Raw genomic sequence first — 25,000 nt, 5'->3', positions numbered from 1 at the left:
ATACAATGGGAAAGTGACAATACATGGGAAAGTAACAATACATGGGAAAGTAACAATACATGGGAAAGTGACAATACATGGGAAAGTGACAATACAATGGGAAAGTGACAATACAATGGGAAAGTGACAATACAATGGGAAAGTAACAATACATGGGAAAGTGACAATACAACGGGAAAGTGACAATACAATGGGAAAGTAACAATACATGGGAAAGTAACAATACATGGGAAAGTAACAATACATGGGAAAGTAACAATACAATGGGAAAGTAACAATACAATGGGAAAGTAACAATACAATGGGAAAGTGACAATACATGGGAAAGTGACAATACATGGGAAAGTGACAATACATGGGAAAGTGACAATACATGGGAAAGTAACAGTGTATGCTTTATTAGATCAAGCGATTAAAAAAATATATATACAGTGCCTTGCGAAAGTATTCGGCCCCCTTGAACTTTGCGACCTTTTGCCACATTTCAGGCTTCAAACATAAAGATATAAAACTGTATTTTTTTGTGAAGAATCAACAACAAGTGGGACACAATCATGAAGTGGAACGACATTTATTGGATATTTCAAACTTTTTTAACAAATCAAAAACTGAAAAATTGGGCGTGCAAAATTATTCAGCCCCTTTACTTTCAGTGCAGCAAACTCTCTCCAGAAGTTCAGTGAGGATCTCTGAATGATCCAATGTTGACCTAAATGACTAATGATGATAAATACAATCCACCTGTGTGTAATCAAGTCTCCGTATAAATGCACCTGCACTGTGATAGTCTCAGAGGTCCGTTAAAAGCGCAGAGAGCATCATGAAGAACAAGGAACACACCAGGCAGGTCCGAGATACTGTTGTGAATAAGTTTAAAGCCGGATTTGGATACAAAAATATTTCCCAAGCTTTAAACATCCCAAGGAGCACTGTGCAAGCGATAATATTGAAATGGAAGGAGTATCAGACCACTACAAATCTACCAAGACCTGGCCGTCTCTCTAAACTTTCAGCTCATACAAGGAGAAGACTGATCAGAGATGCAGCCAAGAGGCCCATGATCACTCTGGATGAACTGCAGAGATCTACAGCTGAGGTGGGAGACTCTGTCCATAGGACAACAATCAGTCGTATATTGCACAAATCTGGCCTTTATGGAAGAGTGGCAAGAAGACAGCCATTTCTTAAAGATATCCATAAAAAGTGTTGTTTAAAGTTTGCCACAACTTTTTGGCAACAATGCAAAATGTTATGATTGGCGTAAAAGCAACACAGCTCATCACCCTGAACACACCATCCCCACTGTCAAACATGGTGGTGGCAGCATCATGGTTTGGGCCTGCTTTTCTTCAGCAGGCACAGGGAAGATGGTTAAAATTGATGGGAAGATGGATGGAGCCAAATACAGGACCATTCTGGAAGAAAACCTGATGGAGTCTGCAAAAGACCTGAGACTGGGACGGAGATTTGTCTTCCAACAAGACAATGATCCAAAACATAAAGCAAAATCTACAATGGAATGGTTCAAAAATAAACATATCCAGGTGTTAGAATGGCCAAGTCAAAGTCCAGACCTGAATCCAATCGAGAATCTGTGGAAAGAACTGAAAACTGCTGTTCACAAATGCTCTCCATCCAACCTCACTGAGCTCGAGCTGTTTTGCAAGGAGGAATGGGAAAAAATTCAGTCTCTCGATGTGCAAAACTGATAGAGACATACCCCAAGCGACTTACAGCTGTAATCGCAGCAAAAGGTGGCGCTACAAAGTATTAACTTAAGGGGGCTGAATAATTTTGCACGCCCAATTTTTCAGTTTTTGATTTGTTAAAAAGTTTGAAATATCCAATAAATGTCATTCCACTTCATGATTGTGTCCCACTTGTTGTTGATTCTTCACAAAAAATACAGTTTTATATCTTTATGTTTGAAGCCTGAAATGTGGCAAAAGGTCGCAAAGTTCAAGGGGGCCGAATACTTTCGCAAGGCACTGTATATGTTACCCCCCTTTTCTCCCCAATCTTGTCTCATCGCTACAACTCCCCAACAGGCTCGGGAGGTGAATGTCGAGTCATGCGTCCTCTGAAACATAACGCGCCAAACTACACTTCTTAACACCCGCCCACTTAACCTGGAAGCCAGCCGCACCAATGTGTCGGAGGAAACACCATTCAACTGATGACTGAGGTCAGTCTGCAGGTGCCTGGCCCAACACAAGGAGTCGCTAGAGCGCCGCGATGAGCCAAGTAAAGCCCCCCAGCCAAACCCTCCCTAACCCGGATGACGCTGGGCCAATTGTGCACCGCCCCATGGGACTCCCGATCACCGCCGGTTGTGATATAACCTCGAATCCGGGTCTGTAGTGATGCATCTAGCACTGCGATGCAGTGCCTTAGACCGCCTCGCCAGTCAGGAGGCCCATAAAATTGTTTTCTAACTGATATGATGCAGTTTATTGTTGTGACATGAAATAACAGAATTGCATGAAAATCTCTGTTATTTTGGTGGGGCCTCGTCCCACCTGCCCTACGTAGGGCATTGCCACTGTGTGTGTGTGGAGTGCAGGTCTCCTCTCTGTACCCATTGTGGTTGATTAGTATGCCAGTCAGGCAGTCCGGTGGGTGTCTGGGAAGAGAGGGGCCTCTCGTCCTTACTGATGGCAGAGAGGAGACATCTGATGGGGAGGTAATAGAGGGAGTCAGGACCCTGTCAACATGGAGCTACTCATAGAGGAAAACACACACTATCACACACACACACACAGTAGGAAACAGGTTCCACTTCCTGTTTGAGTATGCCAGTGAGCTTTCCTCAGGTACTGACACTGTTGGGTTATTCACCAGAAGATCTATTCACTCAGATATGATCACTTATGGAAATGAGATGTGAAGTCACTCAAAAGTCCCGTGAACAGTTTGTAATGTGTAGGGAACGGTTTGTAATGTGTAGGGAATGGTTTGTAATGTGTAGGGAATGGTTTGTAATGTGTAGGGAATGGTTTGTAATGTGTAGGGAATGGTTTGTAATGTGTAGGGAATGGTTTGTAATGTGTATGGAACGGTTTGTAATGTGTAGGGAATGGTTTGTAATGTGTAGGGAATGGTTTGTAATGTGTAGGGAATGGTTTGTAATGTGTAGGGAATGGATTGTAATGTGTAGGGAACGGTTTGTAATGTGTAGGGAATGGATTGTAATGTGTAGGGAACAGTTTGTAATGTGTAGGGAACAGTTTGTAATGTGTAGGGAACGGTTTGTAATGTGTAGGGAATGGTTTGTAATGTGTAGGGAACAGATTGTAATGTGTAGGGAACAGTTTGTAATGTGTAGGGAACAGATTGTAATGTGTAGGGAACAGTTTATAATGTGTAGGGAACAGATTGTAATGTGTAGGGAACGGTTTGTAATGTGAAGGGAACGGTTTGTTCAGGCCCTGTTTCCCAAGCAGCTGAAGGCTGGCCCAGGTCTGGACTTCAATGGAGATTCTCCATTGAAGTCATTTTTAGTCCAGGACCAGGCTTAATCTGTGTCTGGGAAAGCAGCCTATAGTGTATAAGAGAGCATTTAGATTAGCCACAGATATTAGAGAGGATGTTCTGATCTGTTTCTGTATCATTTGTATATTGTAAACACAATTTACTGAGTGACATTATAATGAATTATGGAAATATCAGCTCAACGCAGGCTTTTATTTAAAACCCATTAGGTTTGTTTTGTCTCTCTCTCTCTCCCTCTCTCTCCCTCTCTCCCTCTCTCCTTCTCTCTGTTTTTCTCCCTCTCTCTGTTTCTCTCTCTCTCCCTCTCTCTGTTTCTCTCCCTCTCTCCCTCTCTGTTTCTCTCTCTCTCTCCCCCTCTCTATGTTTCTCTCTCTCTCTCCCTCTCTGTTTCTCTCCCTCTCTCCCTCTCTGTTTCTCTCTCTATCCCTCTCTCCCTCTCTCTGTTTCTCTCTCTCTCCCTCCCTCTCTCCCGCTCTCTCTCTGTTTCTCTCTCTCTCTCTCTCCGTCTGTCTCTCTCTGTTCAATACAGCTGGGAGACAACATTACACAGTCATGGAAACAGAGTGGTTGCCTGGGAAACACACCACTTACTGTATTTACCCTGGCCCAGCTCCTTCCATTAGAGATGTGTGTGTGTGTGTGTGTACTGTATGTGCATGCTAGCGTACATGTGTGTTGTGTTTGTTCTAGGCATTGGTACAGGGTGGCTCTCTGTCTGTACATACTGTAGCTAGAGGAACAGATGGACACTTCTCTGTCAGTACATACTGTAGCTAGAGGAACAGATGGACACTTCTCTGTCAGTACATACTGTAGCTAGAGGAACAGATGGACACTTCTCTGTCAGTACATACTGTAGCTAGAGGAACAAATGGACACTTCTCTGTCAGTACATACTGTAGCCAGGGGAACAGATGGACACTTCTCTGTCAGTACATACTGTAGCTAGAGGAACAGATGGACACTTCTCTGTCAGTACATACTGTAGCCAGGGGAACAGATGGACACTTCTCTGTCAGTACATACTGTAGCTAGAGGAACAGATGGACACTTCTCTGTCAGTACATACTGTAGCTAGAGGAACAGATGGACACTTCTCTGTCAGTACATACTGTAGCTAGAGGAACAGATGGACACTTCTCTGTCAGTACATACTGTAGCTAGAGGAACAGATGGACACTTCTCTGTCAGTACATACTGTAACTAGAGGAACAGATGGACACTTCTCTGTCTGTACATACTGTAGCTAGAGGAACAGATGGACACTTCTCTGTCAGTACATACTGTAGCTAGAGGAACAGATGGACACTTCTCTGTCAGTACATACTGTAGCTAGAGGAACAAATGGACACTTCTCTGTCAGTACATACTGTAGCCAGGGGAACAGATGGACACTTCTCTGTCAGTACATACTGTAGCTAGAGGAACAGATGGACACTTCTCTGTCAGTACATACTGTAGCTAGAGGAACAGATGGACACTTCTCTGTCAGTACATACTGTAGCTAGAGGAACAGATGGACACTTCTCTGTCAGTACATACTGTAGCTAGAGGAACAGATGGACACTTCTCTGTCAGTACATACTGTAGCTAGAGGAACAGATGGACACTTCTCTGTCAGTACATACTGTAGCTAGAGGAACAGATGGACACTTCTCTGTCAGTACATACTGTAGCCAGGGGAACAGATGGACACTTCTCTGTCAGTACATACTGTAACTAGAGGAACAGATGGACACTTCTCTGTCAGTACATACTGTAGCTAGAGGAACAGATGGACACTTCTCTGTCAGTACATACTGTAGCTAGAGGAACAGATGGACACTTCTCTGTCAGTACATACTGTAACTAGAGGAACAGATGGACACTTCTCTGTCAGTACATACTGTAGCCAGGGGAACAGATGGACACTTCTCTGTCAGTACATACTGTAGCTAGAGGAACAAATGGACACTTCTCTGTCAGTACATACTGTAGCCAGGGGAACAGATGGACACTTCTCTGTCAGTACATACTGTAACTAGAGGAACAGATGGACACTTCTCTGTCAGTACATACTGTAGCTAGAGGAACAGATGGACTGTTCTCTCTGCTTGACTCCATATCACCATCATTATCACAACCTCCTCCTCACTCCTCCACACTCCTCACTCCTCCACACTCCTCCTTCCTCCTCCACACTCCTCCCTCCCTCCTCCCTCCTCCACACTCCTCCCTCCTCCACACTCCTCCTCCCTCCCTCCTCTACACTCCTCCTTTCTCCTCCACACTCCTCCTCCCTCCTCCACACTCTTCCTTCCTCCACACTCCTCCTCCCTCCTCCACACTCCTCCCTCCTCCACACTCCTCCTCCCTCCTCCCTCCTCCACATTCCTCCCTCCTCCACAGTCCTCCTCCCTCCTCCACACTCATCCAGAGTCCTCCTCCCTCCTCCACACTCCTCCTCCCTCCTCCACAGTCCTCCTTTCTCCTCCACACTCCTCCTCCCTCCTCCAAACTCCTTCTCCACACTCCACACTCCTCCACACTCCTCCTCCTTCCTCCACACTCCTCCTCTCTCCTCCACACTCCTCCTCCCTCCTCCACACTCCTCCACACTCCTCCTCCCTCCTCCATACTCCTCCTCTCTCCTCCACACTCCTCCTTCCTCCTCCACACTCCTCCTCTCTCCTCCACACTCCTCCTCTCTCCTCCACACCTCCTCCTCCCTCCTCCACACTCCTCCTCCCTCCTCCACACTCCTCCACCCTCCTCCTTCCTCCTCCACACTCCTCCTTCCTCCTCCACACTCCTCCTCTCTCCTCCACACTCCTCCTCTCTCCTCCACACTCCTCCTCTCTCCTCCACACTCCTCCTCCCTCCTCCACACTCCTCCTCCCTCCTCCACACTTGTCCTCCCTCCTCCCAGCTCCCACCCCTTCTATGTACACTTACATGTGTATTCTATAGTAACTTGATAGGATGCTGATCCTTTGTCAGATAAATGATTGTTTGAACACCAACAGAACTACTTGTTGTGAAAGCACCTGTCTCTCATCTACGGCTGCTTAAACACCACACCAGTAGAAATACACTTTTTCAAACTGAAAGACGATGGCCAGAGCCTACTCATGATGTTGCATAACCATTTAAATCAATAAATCATTGTTATAGTTAAAGTATGATATATTTGGGTTTAAGATGTCAAAACCGAACTGTGCACTTCGGACAAATCTGTGTGAATGCAGTGTCTTTTCCTATGATGTGACATGCTAATTATTTTCAGCCTACGTTTAGTTTCAGGATTTACACAATCCTCGTTCACATTTTTCCAGATTAGATTGTAATCTGTCTCTATTCTTGTGTATTTTATTCCAGATTACGACCTGTCCAAATTGAGGGACTTCATGGACCAACAAGTGGACTCCTACATTGACAAGGGCATCATCGAGAAGGGTGAGGGAGAGACCATCAAGAGGATCTACGGCAGCCTGTAACCTTCAACCAACCTTAAAATAACCAACAACCAACCTTCAAACACCTACGACCAACCTTCAAAAAACCCACTGGAAATGTATGACGATTGATAAACCTATGAATAGGGCCTAGAGTTGTTCCTGTTCTGGAAACATGGTTTGGAAAAACTCCTGGCTTTACGACTCACTCACAATGAGCAGAATCCAAACTTGACATGATGATCCCAGAAAGTAACTGTCTGATTTTTGTGTGAATTCTTACCTTGATGTCAGTGGGAGTTTGGTGTGAAAGTTTGAGTAAAGCGAGTGGATCTCAAGTTAGGATTCGGCCTCTATGAGATGAAAGGTATGACCTTTATGTATTAAAAATAAACCATTTAGGCAAAAACATATTGTATTTGACATTTCCAGAAAGCTGGAATGCAATAATGGTAATATTATCACTGAAAGTATATATTCAACTATACTGCTAGAAAACAATCAGCAATAGTCCGATGTCACTGAATGGCACTGACTCGATTGGGAAGGGGAAATTCAATAGTCCGATGTCACTGAATGGCACTGACTCGATTAGGAAGGGGAAATTCAATAGTCCGATGTCACTGAATGGCACTGACTCGATTGGGAAGGGGAAATTCAATAGTCCGATGTCACTGAATGGCACTGACTCGATTGGGAAGGGGAAATTCAATAGTCCGATGTCACTGAATGGCACTGACTCGATTGGGAAGGGGAAATTCAATAGTCCGATGTCACTGAATGGCACTGACTCGATTAGGAAGGGGAAATTCAATAGTCCGATGTCACTGAATGGCACTGACTCGATTGGGAAGGGAAATTCAATAGTCCGATGTCACTGAATGGCACTGACTCGATTGGGAAGGGGAAATTCAATAGTCCGATGTCACTGAATGGCACTGACTCGATTAGGAAGGGGAAATTCAATAGTCCGATGTCACTGAATGGCACTGACTCGATTAGGAAGGGGAAATTCAATAGTCCGATGTCACTGAATGGCACTGACTCGATTGGGAAGGGGAAATTCAATAGTCCGATGTCACTGAATGGCACTGACTCGATTGGGAAGGGGAAATTCAATAGTCCGATGTCACTGAATGGCACTGACTCGATTGGGAAGGGGAAATTCAATAGTCCGATGTCACTGAATGGCACTGACTCGATTGGGAAATTCAATAGTTATTCTGTCAAATCAATTGACTGACTGATCTACTTACTAGACGACAGCTTTGACTACCTTGAGGAGTGAAATGTTGACCTACTGAGGGGGAATGAGTGTTCAACCATCCCAATGGACACACACTGGTTGACTCAACGTTGTTTCCACGTCATTACGTTGAACCAATTTGGAATAGACGTTGAATTGATGTCTGTGCCTAGTGGAAAGGATGTGTCCCAAATGGCATACTATTCCATATTTAGTGCATTATTTTTGACTAGGCCCCATAGGGCTCTGGTTAAAAATAGTGCACTATATAGGAAGTAGGGTGCCATTTGGCACAGAGATAGGTCTGATAGTAGAGTTCCAACTTTAGCTTTCTCATCAATTGCAGGTAATATGTATGTCTTTGCAATAGACTTTTGCAACAAGTACACATATATCTAAATGTATTCATTCTATGTAATCTGTCCTATCATATTCTAATTCTTATTTTTTCAATCCAGCATCAATGTAAAATCTATTGTATTAAGGCTTTTAACTCAACCAAAAACAGTTGTGTTGTCCAGTATCATTTCAGCCCTGTATGTCCTTCCTCTTCTCTTCGTTCTGGGGTAACTCCTTTGGGGCCCTCCAGGGGGCCCTGTTTGTGTCATTTCCCTCTATCTGATTTCTGCAAAATGGGTAGTAGTGGGAAGTTGCCTCTAGATGCTGATCGTGGATCAGTTGTATATTTTCCCCACTAATGGTAAAGGTTAGGATTGTGTGAGGACAAGCTGATCCTAGATCTGTCCCCAGCTTCAATATGTCTCAGTATATTTAACATGTATACTACCACTCTAGAGACACAAAATTAAGTATTTTTAAATGTAAATATTTGTGATGTTTTTTCCAAAAATGTAAAAGCAATTAAAACATTGCCTTTCTTAATGTGTAGTTGACTCCGATAAAGAGAATATCAAAGGCTTCATCCCAAATAGCACCCTATTCCCTATAAAGTGCACGACTTCTGACCAGAGCCTTATGGGCCTTAATGTGGAATAGGGTGCTATTTGGGATGCAAACTTTGTGTGAGACAATGTAGTTCCTCATGTTGCTACCTGACATTAAGAGGCAGGGTTTTCAGCCAATATGGTTATTGATGGAGAGAGAGAGCTGATGCTCATAACTTTGAATATTGAGTCACATTCCAGATGATTCCCCGTATAGTGACATCTATCCTCTCTGATCCTACGGAAACACATGAAGCTGTTCAACTCTTCTTTCTTGAAACATTCAACTATCAGAGGGGTGGGTAGCCTCAGAGGCCCAGGCTTCTCACCTTATCGTCCAGTCAACAAGATGAGATTTGGAAGGATGCCACACGAGACTAGAGGAGCGGAACTCAGTAAGATGTACAACAACATTTATCATCAACAAAAACAAGTAGGCAACCAAGAGAAGTCTGTTTTAAAGTTGCATTTATTCATCCTCAAATCAAGAAGAAAAAGCACATTAAATCTCAGCCATGGTTTCATTTGTACAGTATTTCACACACTTAAAAACAACAGCACATTCACACTTCAAACAGAGCTTTCCTTTTATGTCACCAATGAATGCTTCAAAACAGGTAAACAAAACACCACCACCCCTCCCATCCACAGCTTCAGCACCCCTCCCATCCACAGCTTCAGCACCCCTCCCATCCACAGCTTCAGCACCCCTCCCATCCACAGCTTCAGCACCCCTCCCATCCACAGCTTCAGCACCCCTCCCATCCACAGCTTCAGCACCCCTCCCATCCACAGCTTCAGCACCCCTCCCATCCACAGCTTCTGGTTGAGAATTCAGTCGAGGGATACATCCAAAATGGCACCCTATTCTCTATGTTATACACTACTCTTGACCAAAACCCTACGGGCCCTGGTCAAAAGTAGTGCACTACATAGGGAATAGGGAGCCATTTGGGATGCAGTCAATGTGGGGTATAAATAGGCTGCCATTATGGAAGCAGCCTAGTAGAGGAGGAAGAGGAGGAGGAAAAGAGGAGGAAGTAGAGAGGAGTGGAAGAGGAGGAAGAGAAGAGAAGGAGAGGAGGAGGAGGAGAGGAGGAGGAAAAGAGGAGGAGAGGAGGAAAAGAGAGGAGGAGGAAGAGGAGGTAATACTGGAGGCTTCTCCATCCATCTGGTGGACTGATGCTATTCTAGGAGGGATTGGATCATCAGAGTTAGGGTAAAAGCCAGTATCGAACTAATCCCCCAAACACACACACACCTGTGTGTTTCCTGTGTATGTGTGTGTGTGGTATACACAGACCAGAGAGTTATTCTGTACAGCAGCAGCATGTAGACTTGTAGTGAGTGGATGAGTGTCATAGTAACAGACTACCTGCTGTTCAGATGATTGACAGCAGTTGAACAGTACAAAACCAGAAGAATACTAATAATAAAACGTATGATAATGACACTAATATTAAAAAGGCAAAGGATGAATCCTCAGTTGAAACACTTAGACATGACAGTGTGATGGTTTGGTAAAAGAGAGATACAGGAAGAGAAAGGTAGGAAGGATTGATGGGTGGATGGGTGTTAATCAGGGCTTCAGGTAAACGTGTCCTTTAGATCTCCTGGTATGATGAAACAGGAAGTGTGTATTCCTCTTCACTGTCCCTGTGAACAAATAGAACACACACGTTAGCACACACCAACACACTTAAACGGGACTGACCACATGCAGACTTTCCGCACCTCATCCACTCACGCCCACAGATATACACTCATCCACACTCACACTGATATACACTCATCCACACTCACAGATATACACTCATCCACACACACATGCGCACGCACGCACGCACGCACACACGCAGGGTAGCCTAGTAGTTAGAGCGTTGGACTAATAACCGGAAGGTTGCAAGTTCGAATCCCTGAGCTGACAAAGTACAAATCTGTCGTTCTGCCCCTGAACAGGCAGTTAACCCACTGTTATTGAAAATAAGAATTTGTTCTTAACTGACTTGCCTCTAAAAAAAAATATATATACATCCATAATTGCCTTGTTCAGGGGCAGAACGACAGATTTTCACCTTGTCGGCTCGGGGGATCCAATCTTGCAACCTTACAGTTAACTAGTCCAACGCAATAACGACCTGCCTCTCTCTCGTTGCACTCCACAAGGAGACTGCCTGTTACGCGAATGCAGTAAGCCAAGGTAAGTTGCTAGCTAGCATTAAATTTATCTAATAAAAACCAATCAATCATAATCACTAGTTAACTACACATGGTTGATGATATTACTAGATATTATCTAGCGTGTCCTGCGTTGCATATAATCTGACTGAACAAACAAGCATACAAGTATCTACAGTAATTTCCGGACTATAAGCCGCTACTTTTTTCCCACGCTTTGAACCTCGCGGTTTATACAATGACACGGTTAATTTATGGATTTTTCCCGCTTTCACAAGATTCATGCCGCCAAAAAACTGAGCACCGTCACATAATGTGACGTAAATCGAGCGTGCTCAAACTTCCCATCATTCTGATTACGGTAGTCATTTTGTCACCCTCATCATGGCAAAGACACGGAGAAATGCATATGATGCAGCTTTCAAGTTGAAGGCGATCGATCTGGCTGTTGGAAAAGGAAATAGAGCTGCTGACAGCGTGGAGCATTGTCAAAAAATCCACTATCATCAACGGGTTTGGAAAGGCTGGACTGCTGCGTGTTGAAGAGGGCAGCGATCCAACATCGGATAAAGCAATTCTGAGGCTATTCAACTCCGACACCGAAGGAGATGACTTCAGTGGTTTCAGTGCACAGGAGGAGGAAGATTGTGACCAATGACTTTCTTGGTAGACTACTGTTTCATTTTTGTTACAAGCCGTGTTTCGTTAAAGCCTATTTATTTTTGTTACAAGCCGTGTTTCGTTTAAAGGCTGTGTAAAGTTAATTTGTTTCAATGTACCGGTAGGCACTTGCAGCTTATAGACATGTGCGGCTTATTTATGTACAAAATACATATTTTTTAATAATTCAGTGGGTGCGGTTTATATTCAGGTGCGCTTAATAGTCCAGTAATTACGGTAAGTATCTGACTGAGCGGTGGTAGGCAGAAGCAGTAAACATTCATTCAAACAGCACTTTCGTGAGTTTTGCCAGCAGCTCTTCGTTGTGTGTCAAGCATTGCGCTGTTTATGACTTCAAGCCTATCAACTCCCGAGATGAGGCTGGTGTAACCGAAGTGAAATGGCTAGCTAGTTAGCGTGCGCTAATAGTGTTTCAAACGTCACTTGCTCTGAGCCTTGGGGTGGTTGTTCCCCTTGCTCCGCATGGGTAACGCTGCTTCGATGGTGGCTGTTGTCGTTGTGTTGCTGGTTCGAGCCCAGGGAGGAGCGAGGAGAGGGACGGAAGCTATACTGTTACACTGGCAATACTAAAGTGGCTATAAGAACATCCAATAGTCAAAGGTTAATGAAATACAAATGGTATAGAGGGAAATAGTCCTATAATTCCTATAATAACTACAACATAAAACTTCTTACCTGGGAATATTGAAGACTCATGTTAAAAGGAACCACCAACTTTCATATGTTCTCATGTTCTGAGCAAGGATCTGAAACCTTAGCTTTCTTACATAGCACATATTGCACTTTTACTTTCTTCTCCAACACTTTGTTTTTGCATTATTTAAACCAAATTGAACATGTTTCATTATTTACTTGAGGCTAAATTGATTTTATTGATGTATTATATTATGTTAATATAAGTGTTCATTCAGTATTGTTGTAATTGTCATTATTACAACAACAAAAAAATGGTCAGATTCTCTCCATCACTCCTTAGCCCCTTCCATCTTCTCTCCATCACTCCTTAGCCCCTTCCATCTTCTCTCCATCACTCATCCATCACTCCTTACTCCTCACTAGCCCCTTCCATCTTCCATCTTCATCCATCACTCCTTAGCCCCTTCCATCTTCTCTCCATCACTCCTTAGCCCCTTCCATCTTCTCTCCATCACTCCTTAGCCCATCTTCCATCTTCTCTCCATCACTCCTTAGCACTTACCTTCCATCTTCTTCCATCTTCCCCTCCATCCATCACTCCTTAGCCCCTTCCATCTTCTCTCCATCACTCCTTAGCCCCTTCCATCTTCTCTCCATCACTCCTTAGCCCCTTCCATCTTCTCTCCATCACTCCTTATCACTCCCCTTCCATCTTCTCTCCATCACTCCTTAGCCCCTTCCATCTTCTCTCCATCACTCCTTAGCCCCTTCCATCTTCTCTCCATCACTCCTTAGCCCTTCCATCTTCTCTCCATCACAGCCCCCATCATCTTCTCTCCATCACTCCTTAGCCCCTTCCATCTTCTCTCCATCACTCCTTAGCCCCTTCCATCTTCTCTCCATCACTCCTTAGCCCCTTCCATCTTCTCTCCATCACTCCTTAGCCCCTTCCATCTTCTCTCCATCACTCCTTAGCCCCTTCCATCTTCTCTCCATCTCCTTAGCCCCTTCCATCTTCTCTCCATCACTCCTTAGCCCCTTCCATCTTCTCTCCATCACTCCTTAGCCCCTTCCATCTTCTCTCCATCACTCCTTAGCCACCTTCCATCTTCTCTCCACTCAGCCCCCTTCCATCTTCTCTCCATCACTCCTTAGCCCCTTCCATCTTCTTCCATCACCCCCTTCCATCTTCTCTCCATCACTCCTTACCCCTTCCATCTTCTCTCCATCACTCCTTAGCCCCTTCCATCTTCTCTCCATCACTCCTTAGCCCCTTCCATCTTCTCTCCATCACTCCTTAGCCCCTTCCATCTTCTCTCCATCACTCCTTATTCCATCTTCTCCCATCAGCCCCTTCCATCTTCTCTCCCATCACTCCTTACCACCTTCTCTCCATCACTCCTTAGCCCCTTCCATCTTCCATCTCTCCATCACTCCTTACCACCCCTTCCATCTTCTCATCTCACTCCTTAGCCCCTTCCATCTTCTCTCCATCACTCCTTACCACCTTCCATCTTCTCTCCATCACTCCTTACCACCTTCCATCTTCTCTCCATCAGCCCCTTCCATCTTCTCTCCATTCACCTTCTTCCATCACTCCTTAGCCCCTTCCATCTTCTCTCCATCACTCCTTAGCCCCTTCCATCTTCTCTCCATCACTCCTTAGCCCCTTCCATCTTCTCTCCATCACTCCTTAGCCCCTTCCATCTTCTCTCCATCCCCTTCCATCTTCCATCTCCATCACTCCTTAGCCCCTTCCATCTTCTCTCCATCACTCCTTAGCCCCTTCCATCTTCTCTCCATCATCCTTACTCCCCTTCCATCTTCTCTCCATCACTCCTTAGCCCCTTCCATCTTCTCTCCATCACTCCTTAGCCCCTTCCATCTTCTCTCCATCACTCCTTAGCCCCTTCCATCTTCTCTCCATCACTCCTTACCACCTTCCATCTTCTCTCCATCACTCCTTAGCCCCTTCCATCTTCTCTCCATCACTCCTTACCCCTTCCATCTTCTCTCCATCACTCCTTAGCCCCTTCCATCTTCTCTCCATCACTCCTTACCACCTTCCATCTTCTCTCCATCACTCCTTAGCCCCTTCCATCTTCTCTCATCACTCCTTAGCCCCTTCCATCTTCTCTCCATCACTCCTTAGCCCCTTTCCATCTTCTTCCATCCATCACTCCTTACCACCTTCCATCTTCTCTCCATCACCTTTCCATCTTCTTCCATCACTCCTTACCCCTTCCATCTTCTCTCCATCACTCCTTAGCCCCTTCCATCTTCTCCATCTTCCATCTTCTCTCCATCACTCCTTAGCCCCTTCCATCTTCTCTCCATCACCCTTCCATCTTCTCTCCATCACTTCCTTAGCCCCTTCCATCTTCTCTCCATCACTCCTTACCCCTTCCATCTTCTCTCCATCACTCCTTAGCCACCTTCCATCTTCTCTCCATCACTCCTTACCCCTTCCATCATCACCCCCTTCCATCTTCTCCATCACTCCTTAGCCCCTTCCATCTTCTCTCCATCACTCCTTAGCCCCTTCCATCTTCTCTCCATCACTCCTTAGCCCCTTCCATCTTCTCTCCATCACTCCTTAGCCCCTTCTTTTCTCCATCACTCCTTATCCTTCCATCTTCTCTCCATCACCCTTCCATCTTCTCTCCATCACTCCTTACCACCTTCCATCTTCTCTCCATCACTCCTTACCCCTTCCATCTTCTCTCCATCACTCCTTAGCCCCTTCCATCTTCTCTCCATCACTCCTTAGCCTTCCATCTTCTCTCCATCACTCCTTACCACCTTCCATCTTCTCTCCATCACTCCTTAGCCCCTTCCATCTTCTCTCCATCACTCCATCCCCTTCCATCTTCCTCCATCACTTAGCCCTTCCATCTTCTCTCCATCACTCCTTAGCCCCTTCCATCTTCTCTCCATCACTCCTTAGCCCCTTCCATCTTCTCTCCATCACTCCTTAGCCCCTTCCATCTTCTCTCCATCACTCCTTAGCCCCTTCCATCTTCTCTCCATCACTCCTTAGCCCTTCTTCCATCTTCCCCTCTCCATCACTTCCATCTTATCACTCCTTAGCCCCTTCCATCTTCTTCTCCATCACTCCTTAGCCCCTTCCATCTTCTCTCCATCACTCCTTAGCCCCTTCCATCTTCTCCATCACATCAGCCCCTTCCATCTTCTCTCCATCCCCTTCCATCTTCTCTCCATCACTCCTTAGCCCCTTCCATCTTTCTCACTTCCATCACTCCTTAGCCCCTTCCATCTTTCTCCATCCAGCCCCTCTCCATCATCTCCTCCATCAGCCCCCCTTCCATCTTCTCTCCATCACTCCTCTTCCATCCATCACTCCTTAGCCCTTCTCTCCATCACTCCATCTTCTCTTCTCTCCATCTTCTTCCATCACTCTGCCCCTTCCAAACATACATCCCCCTTTTTCTCTTCATCTGACTTTCTTTCCTCTTCCATCCTCACTCCTTACTTCATTTAGTCCTTGCTTCCATCTGATACATCACTCCTTAGCTTCCATCTTTCCTGGCAGATCTATATCTTCTCTCCATTAGCTGATAGATCAGTCTGCAGAGGGTTGAGGCCTCCTATGTGACCTAATAGGGCTGCATCTCAATAGTCTACAGTAGAGCTTGGATCGATAAACCCCAAATTACCAACACTGACATTTCTAACTGATACCCAAGCAATTTTCCCCTTTCTAGACTGTTTTTTCAGATTAAATGGACAGATAGGATCTCTCTTTCCTGGCAGATCTATAATGATAGAAAGAGAGGGTGAGGCCTCCTAAGAGAATGGGGCTGCATCTCAATAGGAAAGAGAGGTTGGAGATAAACCCCAAAGAGAGGTGATACCCAGGAAATTTTCCCCCTAGATGGAGATAAAGGAGAGAGGAAAGAGGAAAGAAAGAGGTTTAAAGAGATGGAGGGAAAGAGAGATGTAGAGGAAAGAGAGGTGTAGATAGAAAGAGAGGTGTAGGAGGAAAGAGAGGTGGAGAGGAAAGAGAGGAGAGGAAAGAGAGATGGAGAGGAAAGAGAGGGAGAAGGAAAGAAAGATGGAGAGGAAAGAGAGGGAAAGAGAGGTGTAGAGGAAAGAGAGGTGTGGAGAGGAAAGAGAGGTGTGGAGAGGAAAGAGAGGTGTGGAGAGGAAAGAGAGATGGAGAGGAAAGAGAGGTGGAGGTGAAAGAGAGATGGAGAGGAAAGAGATGGAGGTGAAAGAGGCGGAGAGGAAAGAGGTGGAGAGGAAAGAGAGGTGGAGAGGAAAGAGAGATGGAGAGGAAAGAGAGGTGGAGAGGAAAGAGAGGTGGAGAGGAAAGAGAGGTGGAGAGAAAGAGAGGTGGAGAGGAAAGAGAGGTGGAGGAAAGAGAGATGGAGAGGAAAGAGAGGAGAGGAGAGGAAAGAAAGAGGTGGAGAGGAAAGAGAGATGGAGAGGAAAGAGGATGGAGAGGAAAGAGAGGTGGAGAGGAAAGAGAGATGGAGGTGAAAGAGAGGTGGAGAGGAAAGAGAGATGGAGGGAAAAGACAGGTGGAGGAAAGAGAGATGGAGAGGAAAGAGAGATGGAGGTGAAAGAGAGATGGAGAGGAAAGAGAGGTGGAGGTGAAAGAGAGATGGAGGTGAAAAGAGATGGAGGTGAAAGAGAGGTGGAGGGTGAAAGAGAGATGGAGGTGAAAGAGATGGAGGTGAAAGAGAGATGGAGGTGAAAGAGAGATGGAGGTGAAAGAGAGATGGAGGTGAAAGATGGAGGTGAAGGAGGTGAAAGAGAGGTGGAGGTGAAAGAGAGATGGAAAAGAGAGATGGAGGTGAAAGAGGAAAGAGATGGAGGTGAAAGAGAGATGGAGAGGAAAGAGAGATGGAGGTGAAAGAGAGGTGGAGGTGAAAGAGAGATGGAGGTGAAAGAGAGGAGGTGAAAGAGAGGTGGAGGTGAAGAGGAAAGAGAGATGGAGGTGAAAGAAATGGAGGTGAAAGATGGAGGTGAAAGACAGATGGAGGTGAAAGAGATGGAGGTGAAAGAGAGGTGGAGGTGAAAGAGAGATGGAGGTGAAAGAGAGATGGAGGTGAAAGAGAGATGGAGGTGAAAGACAGGTGGAGGTGAAAGAGAGATGGAGGTGAAAGAGAGATGGAGGTGAAAGAGAGATGGAGGTGAAAGAGAGATGGAGGTGAAAGAGAGATGGAGGTGAAAGAGAGATGGAGGTGAAAGAGAGAGGAGGTGAAAGAGAGTGGAGGTGAAAGAGAGATGGAGGTGAAAGAGAGATGGAGGTGAAAGAGAGGAGGTGAAAGAGAGATGGAGGTGGAAAGACAGGTGGAGGTGAAAGAGATGGAGGTGAAAGAGAGATGGAGGTGAAAGAGAGATGGAGGTGAAAGAGTGGAAAAGACAGATGGAGGTGAAAGAGGTGAAAGAGATGGAGGTGAAAGAGAGATGGAGGTGAAAGAGAGATGGAGGTGAGGAAGACAGGTGGAGGTGAAAGAGAGATGGAGGTGAAAGAGAGATGGAGGTGAAAGAGAGATGGAGGTGGAGGTGGAGGTGAGAGAGATGGAGGTGAAAGAGAGGTGGAGGTGAAAGAGAGATCGAGGTGAAAGAGAGGTGGAGGTGAAAGAGCGTGGACAGGAAGGAGAGGTCGAGGTGAAAGAGGTCGAGTTGAAAGAGGTGGAGAGGAAGGAGAGGTAGAGATGAAAGAGGTGGACAGGAAGGAGAGGTGGAGATGAAGGGTAGACAGGAAGGAGAGGTAGACAAAGGAAGGTAGACAGGAAGGAGAGGTAGACAAGAAGGAGAGGTGGACAGGAAGGAGAGGTGGACAGGAAGGAGAGGTGGACAGGAAGGAGAGGTGGACAGGAAGGAGAGGTAGACAGGAAGGAGAGGTGGACAGGAAAGAGGTAGACAGGAAAGAGGTAGACAGGAAAGAGGTAGACAGGAAAGAGAGGTAGACAGGAAAGAGAGGTAGACAGGAAAGAGAGGTAGACAGGAAAGAGAGGTAGACAGGAAAGAGGTAGACAGGAAAGAGGTAGACAGGAAGGAGAGAGGGGGATGATGGAGAGGTGGAGATGATGGAGAGGTGGACAGGAAGGAGCGGTAGACAGGAAAGAGGTAGACAGGAAGGAGAGGTGGAGATAAAAGAGAGATGGACAGGAAGGAGAGTTGGACAGGAAGGAGAGATGGACAGGAAGGATGTGGACAGAAAGGAGCGATGGACAGGAAGGAAAAGTGGAGATGAAGGAGAGGTGGAGGTGACAAGGAGAGGAAGCCTCTTTCACCGTAACCATTAGATATTAGTGATTAGGTCAGCCTGCTGCTGTGTCCTGAGCACCATACTGCTCCCAGAGCATTGTTCATCCATTATTCAGACTCCCTCAGGCACCACGGCAACCCACAATCCAATTAGACCAGCAGGTGTGTGTGTCTCAGAGTGACAGCACAGACTGCCTGTTACCAACTATAACTGTACTCAGCTGCAGAACATCTAACCCAGTTTCCACTACCAAGTCTCAGATCATGTAAAGCTTTCTTTACTCCATAGCGTCAAAACTATATTAAAACTAGATTTCTCCTTCATCCATAGCTCTGTATTAAACATTTTGAGAGTGGTTACATTTCTCCAGCCGCATCCCTCAACTGTTAACCAAAACAAGTGTCAGGGTGACGGCTTGTTGTTTTCTAATCCCAGATTGCCCGTTTAAACCAGTTTCACTTCAAGGAAACCATGGCATTTCCTCTAAATCCTGTAACATAGCTGTTAAACCACAGAGCACTGACCCATAATGCTGCCCAGCTGTAGGTTGATCAGGTTATGGTCTCCTTAGAGACCTGGGGCCGTAGCTATCGACCCCCCCCGGGGCAGTAGGTATCGACCCCCCGGGGCAGTAGGTATCGACCCCCCCGGGGCCGTAGGTATCGACCCCCCCGGGGCAGTAGGTATCGACCCCCCCGGGGCAGTAGGTATCGACCCCCCCGGGGCAGTAGCTATCGACCCCCCCGGGGCAGTAGGTATCGACCCCCCCGGGGCCGTAGCTATCGACCCCCCCGGGGCAGTAGGTATCGACCCCCCCGGGGCCGTAGCTATCGACCCCCCCGGGGCAGTAGGTATCGACCCCCCCGGGGCCGTAGCTATCGACCCCCCGGGGCGGTAGGTATCGACCCCGGGGCGGTAGGTATCGACCCTCCGGGGCGGTAGGTATCGACCCTCCGGGGCGGTAGGTATCGACCCTCCGGGGCAGTAGGTATCGACCCTCCGGGGCAGTAGGTATCGACCCTCCGGGGCAGTAGGTATCGACCCTCCGGGGCAGTAGGTATCGACCCTCCGGGGCCGTAGGTATCGACCCTCCGGGGCCGTAGGTATCGACCCTCCGGGGCCGTAGGTATCAACGTTCTCAGAGTAGGCGTGGTGCTATAGGGTCAGTTCCCCTCTACAGGCAATCTAAAGGCGTCCACATACATAGGTTGGGTTTGCTCCTAGCAGAACTCCGCTAGGCCAAGTGAACATCTGTTCTTGCATACTCCCTTAAAATACCTTCGCTTTAAAAACAAGAAAAGCATCAATATTACCGTTTGTCCCTCTTGAGACACTGTAGCAGCAAGTACACACACTGTAGCAGCAAGTACACTTCCTCAAAATAGTCGGAATTAAGATTAAATTAATTACAGATTTCTTAGTTGACGTTTTTGCAGAGGTCTCAGTCGCGCAATTTTACATCTAAGATACAGTATTTCTCAAGTGAACAAAATGTGCATGAAAACTAGTTGCCTGTCGTCGAATGACAACAAACACTTAATTGAAGAATCCGCACTGCTGACCAATCACCGACGAAGGATCGTAGACTTCAGCTACAGAAGAAAAAACGCTGTGTGCTCAAACAGACGGAAAAAAGGCTGCAGAACACCAAAACTAACCAAAATGATACGACATGTAGTCACAATATATGCAGGAACTGTTTCAACTGGGAAGCATATGGTAAGCCTTATTCCCTGTGATCTAAAAGGCTAAACTGATCCTAGATCAGCACTCCTACTCTGAGACACTTTGTGGATACAGCCCCTGGTAAAGCCAGGGAGAGACCACAGCTGCTGCCAGCGTGACTCAGGACTGACTTGGCAGTTCCTCTAACTTAAATAGTATGTGTGCGTGTGTGTGTGGAGAGAGTGCGTGCGTTAGTGTGCACATGCCAGCCAACTTGCCGATCTTCACAGACATGACTGTGTCTCAGCACCCATAGTCAGCGAGACAAGCTCAGGCCTGACTTATGCTGAATTCCAAATAGACCCTGCCCCCCTAGAGAGACCCTACTCCACTAGACGGACCCTACTCCACTAGAGAGACCCTACTCCACTAGACGGACCCTACTCCACTAGACGGACCCTACTCCACTAGACGGACCCTACCCCACTAGAGAGACCCTACTCCACTAGAGAGACCCTACTCCACTAGACGGACCCTACCCCACTAGAGAGACCCTACTCCACTAGACGGACCCTACTCCACTAGAGAGACCCTACTCCACTAGACGGACCCTACTCCACTAGAGAGACCCTACTCCACTAGAGAGACCCTACTCCACTAGACGGACCCTACTCCACTAGAGGACCCTACCCTACCCCACTAGACGGACCCTACCCACTAGACGGACCCTACCCCACTAGACGGACCCTACCCCACTAGACCCCTACCCCACTAGACGGACCCTACCCCACTAGAGGAGACCCTACCCCACTAGAGGACCCTACTCCACTAGAGAGACCCTACTCCACTAGAGACCCTACTCCACTAGAGAGACCCTACTCCACTAGAGACCCTACTCCACTAGACCCTACTCCACTAGAGACCCTACCCCACTAGAGACCCTACTCCACTAGAGACCCTACTCCACTAGAGACCCTACTCCACTAGAGGACCCTACTCCACTAGAGGACCCTACCCACTAGAGGACCCTACTCCACTAGAGACCCTACTCCACTAGAGGACCCTACTCCACTAGACGGACCCTACCCCAGACGGACCCTAGAGAGACCCTACTCCACTAGAGAGACCCTACTCCCCTAGACGGACCCTACTCCCCTAGACGGACCCTACTCCACTAGACGGACCCTACTCCACTAGAGACCCTACTCCACTAGAGAGACCCTACTCCACTAGAGAGACCCTACTCCACTAGACGGACCCTACTCCACTAGACGGACCCTACTCCACTAGAGAGACCCTACTCCACTAGACGGACCCTACCCCTAGAATCCGCACTGCTGACCAATCACCGACGAAGGATCGTAGACTTCAGCTACAGAAGAAAAAACGCTGTGTGCTCAAACAGACGGAAAAAAGGCTGCAGAACACCAAAACTAACCAAAATGATACAACATGTAGTCACAATATATGCAGGAACTGTTTCAACTGGGAAGCATATGGTAAGCCTTATTCCCTGTGATCTAAAAGGCTAAACTGATCCTAGATCAGCACTCCTACTCTGAGACACTTTGTGGACACAGCCCCTGGTAAAGCCAGGGAGAGACCACAGCTGCTGCCAGCGTGACTCAGGACTGACTTGGCAGTTCCTCTAACTTAAATAGTATGTGTGCGTGTGTGTGTGGAGAGAGTGCGTGCGTTAGTGTGCACATGCCAAAAAGTAATGTAGTAAATATGGACTGAGGTGCCATTTTGGACGAAACCCATGTGACTGGCCATCACCATATTGGCGTAGTCCAACTCTTACCTCACTTCCTCTTCTTTGAGCCTGCGTGCTGCCTGCTTTGACTGTTTAATCTGCAAGTCCAGTCTGTGCAGGAAGTCTTGAGCCGACAGCTCTTCCGGCTGGGGCCGTTTATAACTACTACTGTCCTTATCCCCAGGGGCCAGAGGTGACGAGGGGTCCTCCTCAGTGTCCCTGTCCTGCCCCACACAAAGGGGGTTGAAGTCCTGGTCCTGGGGATCTCCGTCGGGGGACTCTAGAGACAGGCCGTTGAAGGGGGGAGAGGTCTTCTCTGAGACCACAGGGATGTTGAGGGTGTTACGCAGGAAGATACAGTCATTACTGAACATCTTGTTAGTCCTCTTGATCTGCTCCATCTGGAATCATATGTGTGACATAACAGTAATAACACATTAATAACATGGTATAACAAAACAATAACATCAGTACTAATAACTGCAGTCACAAAGCAGCCATAACATAAATAGCAATACTAACAAGATTGTAATAACACAAGACAGTAACAACAGTATCAATACTGATAGAAATGTAGGTAGTAACACATGTTCTTATTGGGTGAGAGATGAGCAATGTACTCAGATCTTCAGGAAGACAGACATTCCTAGAAGCCCCCAGGGCTGGGAGGGGCTACTCCAGTCCTGGAGGGACACAGTGTGTGCAAGCGTCTGTTTCACCACAACACTGACACACCAGATGAAAGGAAAGCCAGCACACTCTGCTCCTTCAGGACTGGAGTAGTCCACAGTGGTCATCAGTGACAGTGAGCTTCAGAGATGGAAAAGAGGAATGCCAAACACTGCATGTGGCTGAAGTTGCTCACACAAGATCACATGAACCTTTGTGTAGCCAACATTCTGTTATGAGTCATGATGACCATGTTGTTAATGCAACAATGTAACAGTAACAATGTAGCTAATGTGGAGCAGGGACGCTCAGGCCTTGAATGGGATGAAATCTGATACTGAAGTTTCTGGTTCGAAGCCTGCCCAGTCCGTCCGTTGCATTCAGGTATCATGAGAGTAAGTAATAAATGTTTGGATCTAAGAATAATTTAATCGTGTAGGAGATCTATGCTAGGTTAATCTTGCAAGCCCTGGTTTTATTATACACGCGACCATGATATGACAGCGTAGCAAATAGGTGGTCCCAAAAATGCTCGCATGCATGACAGTTGATCAAAACAAATGCGCGGTGAATGAGATTTCACATTTTAATATCCACAACCATAACACACAAGACATTCACACAAGACGTGTGTGTGTGCCGGTAATAATAACCTTACCGTTACTTCGTATTTGAGGGCTATGCCCTGCAAAGTGTCGCTGTCTGTGACCCGATGCTCTATGTATTTCTCGCCGAGAGAAGCCGCGACGCTAGCCGTACTCCCGTAAGAGCGGATCTTGGTTCGGGCCAGACTCTGAGACAGTTCACTGTCGGACTCTGAACCGGACCGGGACCGGGGAAAGATGGGCTGTCCGATACCAAACCTCGCTCCACCATCCCTCATCGGCAGGACAGGCGAGTACTCCGCCATCTTCTCTCGGTAGCTGCTTGTTGGTTCGTGATGCGCCGACTGCACTCAGCTAACCTGGGCTAGGAGGTAGCCAAGTGGCTGGCTAGCTTAATCAGTCAGGCTGCGGGAAGATTGCCATTTCTAGTTTGGTGACACATGTCGATCCTGTGTGAATGTGGCATATTTCAGGTCAGGCAAAACCGAGCCGTTCGCTGTTTGATGCAACAGACAGACAGTCGTGACTTTACTTACGTCGCAGACGTAAAAAAACAACAACGTGAAACGCTCCGTGTGAATTTGGGGCAATGCAATTGGATACGCACTCCAGCGTGTCTTTTCCGCTCCAAGCTTGTGACGTCACCAGTGTCATTCAGAGCACAGTTCTGGCATACTGCTAGCTAGGGCCCAACAATGCAGATGTTGTTTTACAGTAGGCCTATCTGATAAAAAATAATGTCAGCCCACTTTAAAAATATATGTTCACACCAAACCATTGTGAAATAGAGTGAATATGTACTTTATTGTCGATTTGATTAGAATAGCATCCCATGGATGGAGAGCAATTTTGGGGTTAAGTGCCTTGCTCAAGGACACAACAGTGGTTTGTGGGCCCACCTACCAGCCTGGGGCTGTTGATATTGCCTGGTCATCCTTCATGGTAAGTTTCATGTCCCTGTGAGCTGTGTGTCTGTGGAATGTAACAACGACCAGAGGGGGGAGGGGGGACGTAGAGGTAGGGAGAAATCATCTTCATGTGGAAAGAACATTCAACAACCCACGTCACCAATGTGATTCCTTGTGAGTGTGTGTAATTATTTCACTTTTGTTTATTCATTTCACTTGCTTTGACAATGTAAACATATGTTTTCCATGCCAAAAAAGCCTCTTCAATTGAATTGACTATTAACTATTACAACACTGTAAATAGCTGTAATATTTGAAATGTGTCTATTCTTTTGAAACTTGTGAGAGAGAGAGAGAGAGAGAGAGAGAGAGAGAGAGAGAAAGAGAGAGAGAAAGAGAGAGAGAGACAGAGAGAGACAGAGAGAGAGGACAAACCCAGTGACCACCACAAGTTTTACATATCAAATTCTTATTGACTGGATTTTTAAGAAGAACTTAAGATGTGCTATCTTGTTTTTGTACTTTTTCCATCAATAGAGATT

General features: G+C 46.6%; 2 protein-coding genes across 2 annotated transcripts in view; one reads left to right on the top strand and one right to left on the bottom strand.

Moving 5' to 3' along the window:
• The window catches only part of LOC121843494 (secretogranin-3-like), a gene marked incomplete at its 5' end in the record, with an annotated part of 21,353 nt that extends 12,301 nt beyond the window's left edge, over positions 1–9,052 (top strand). Inside the window, one exon of the mRNA XM_042313105.1 lies at positions 6,850–9,052. Coding sequence (XP_042169039.1) covers positions 6,850–6,968 — 119 coding nt within the window. The remainder of the gene's footprint in view (positions 1–6,849) is intronic.
• A 515-nt stretch (positions 9,053–9,567) lies between these two features.
• Positions 9,568–24,132, bottom strand: LOC112263867 (lysM and putative peptidoglycan-binding domain-containing protein 2-like). The gene is made up of 3 exons (XM_042313102.1): positions 23,604–24,132; positions 22,325–22,677; positions 9,568–10,772 (listed from the first exon to the last, which is right to left on the bottom strand). Exons 1-3 carry the CDS (start codon positions 23,853–23,855, stop codon positions 10,721–10,723), a joined length of 657 nt encoding a protein of 218 aa, XP_042169036.1. The 5' UTR covers positions 23,856–24,132; the 3' UTR covers positions 9,568–10,720.
• Positions 24,133–25,000: the final 868 nt, after the last annotated feature.

This window comes from Oncorhynchus tshawytscha, unplaced genomic scaffold (assembly GCF_018296145.1).
Source record: "Oncorhynchus tshawytscha isolate Ot180627B unplaced genomic scaffold, Otsh_v2.0 Un_contig_4607_pilon_pilon, whole genome shotgun sequence".
Lineage (NCBI taxonomy): Eukaryota > Metazoa > Chordata > Actinopteri > Salmoniformes > Salmonidae > Oncorhynchus > Oncorhynchus tshawytscha.
This window is presented reverse-complemented; position numbering and strand designations above follow the sequence as displayed.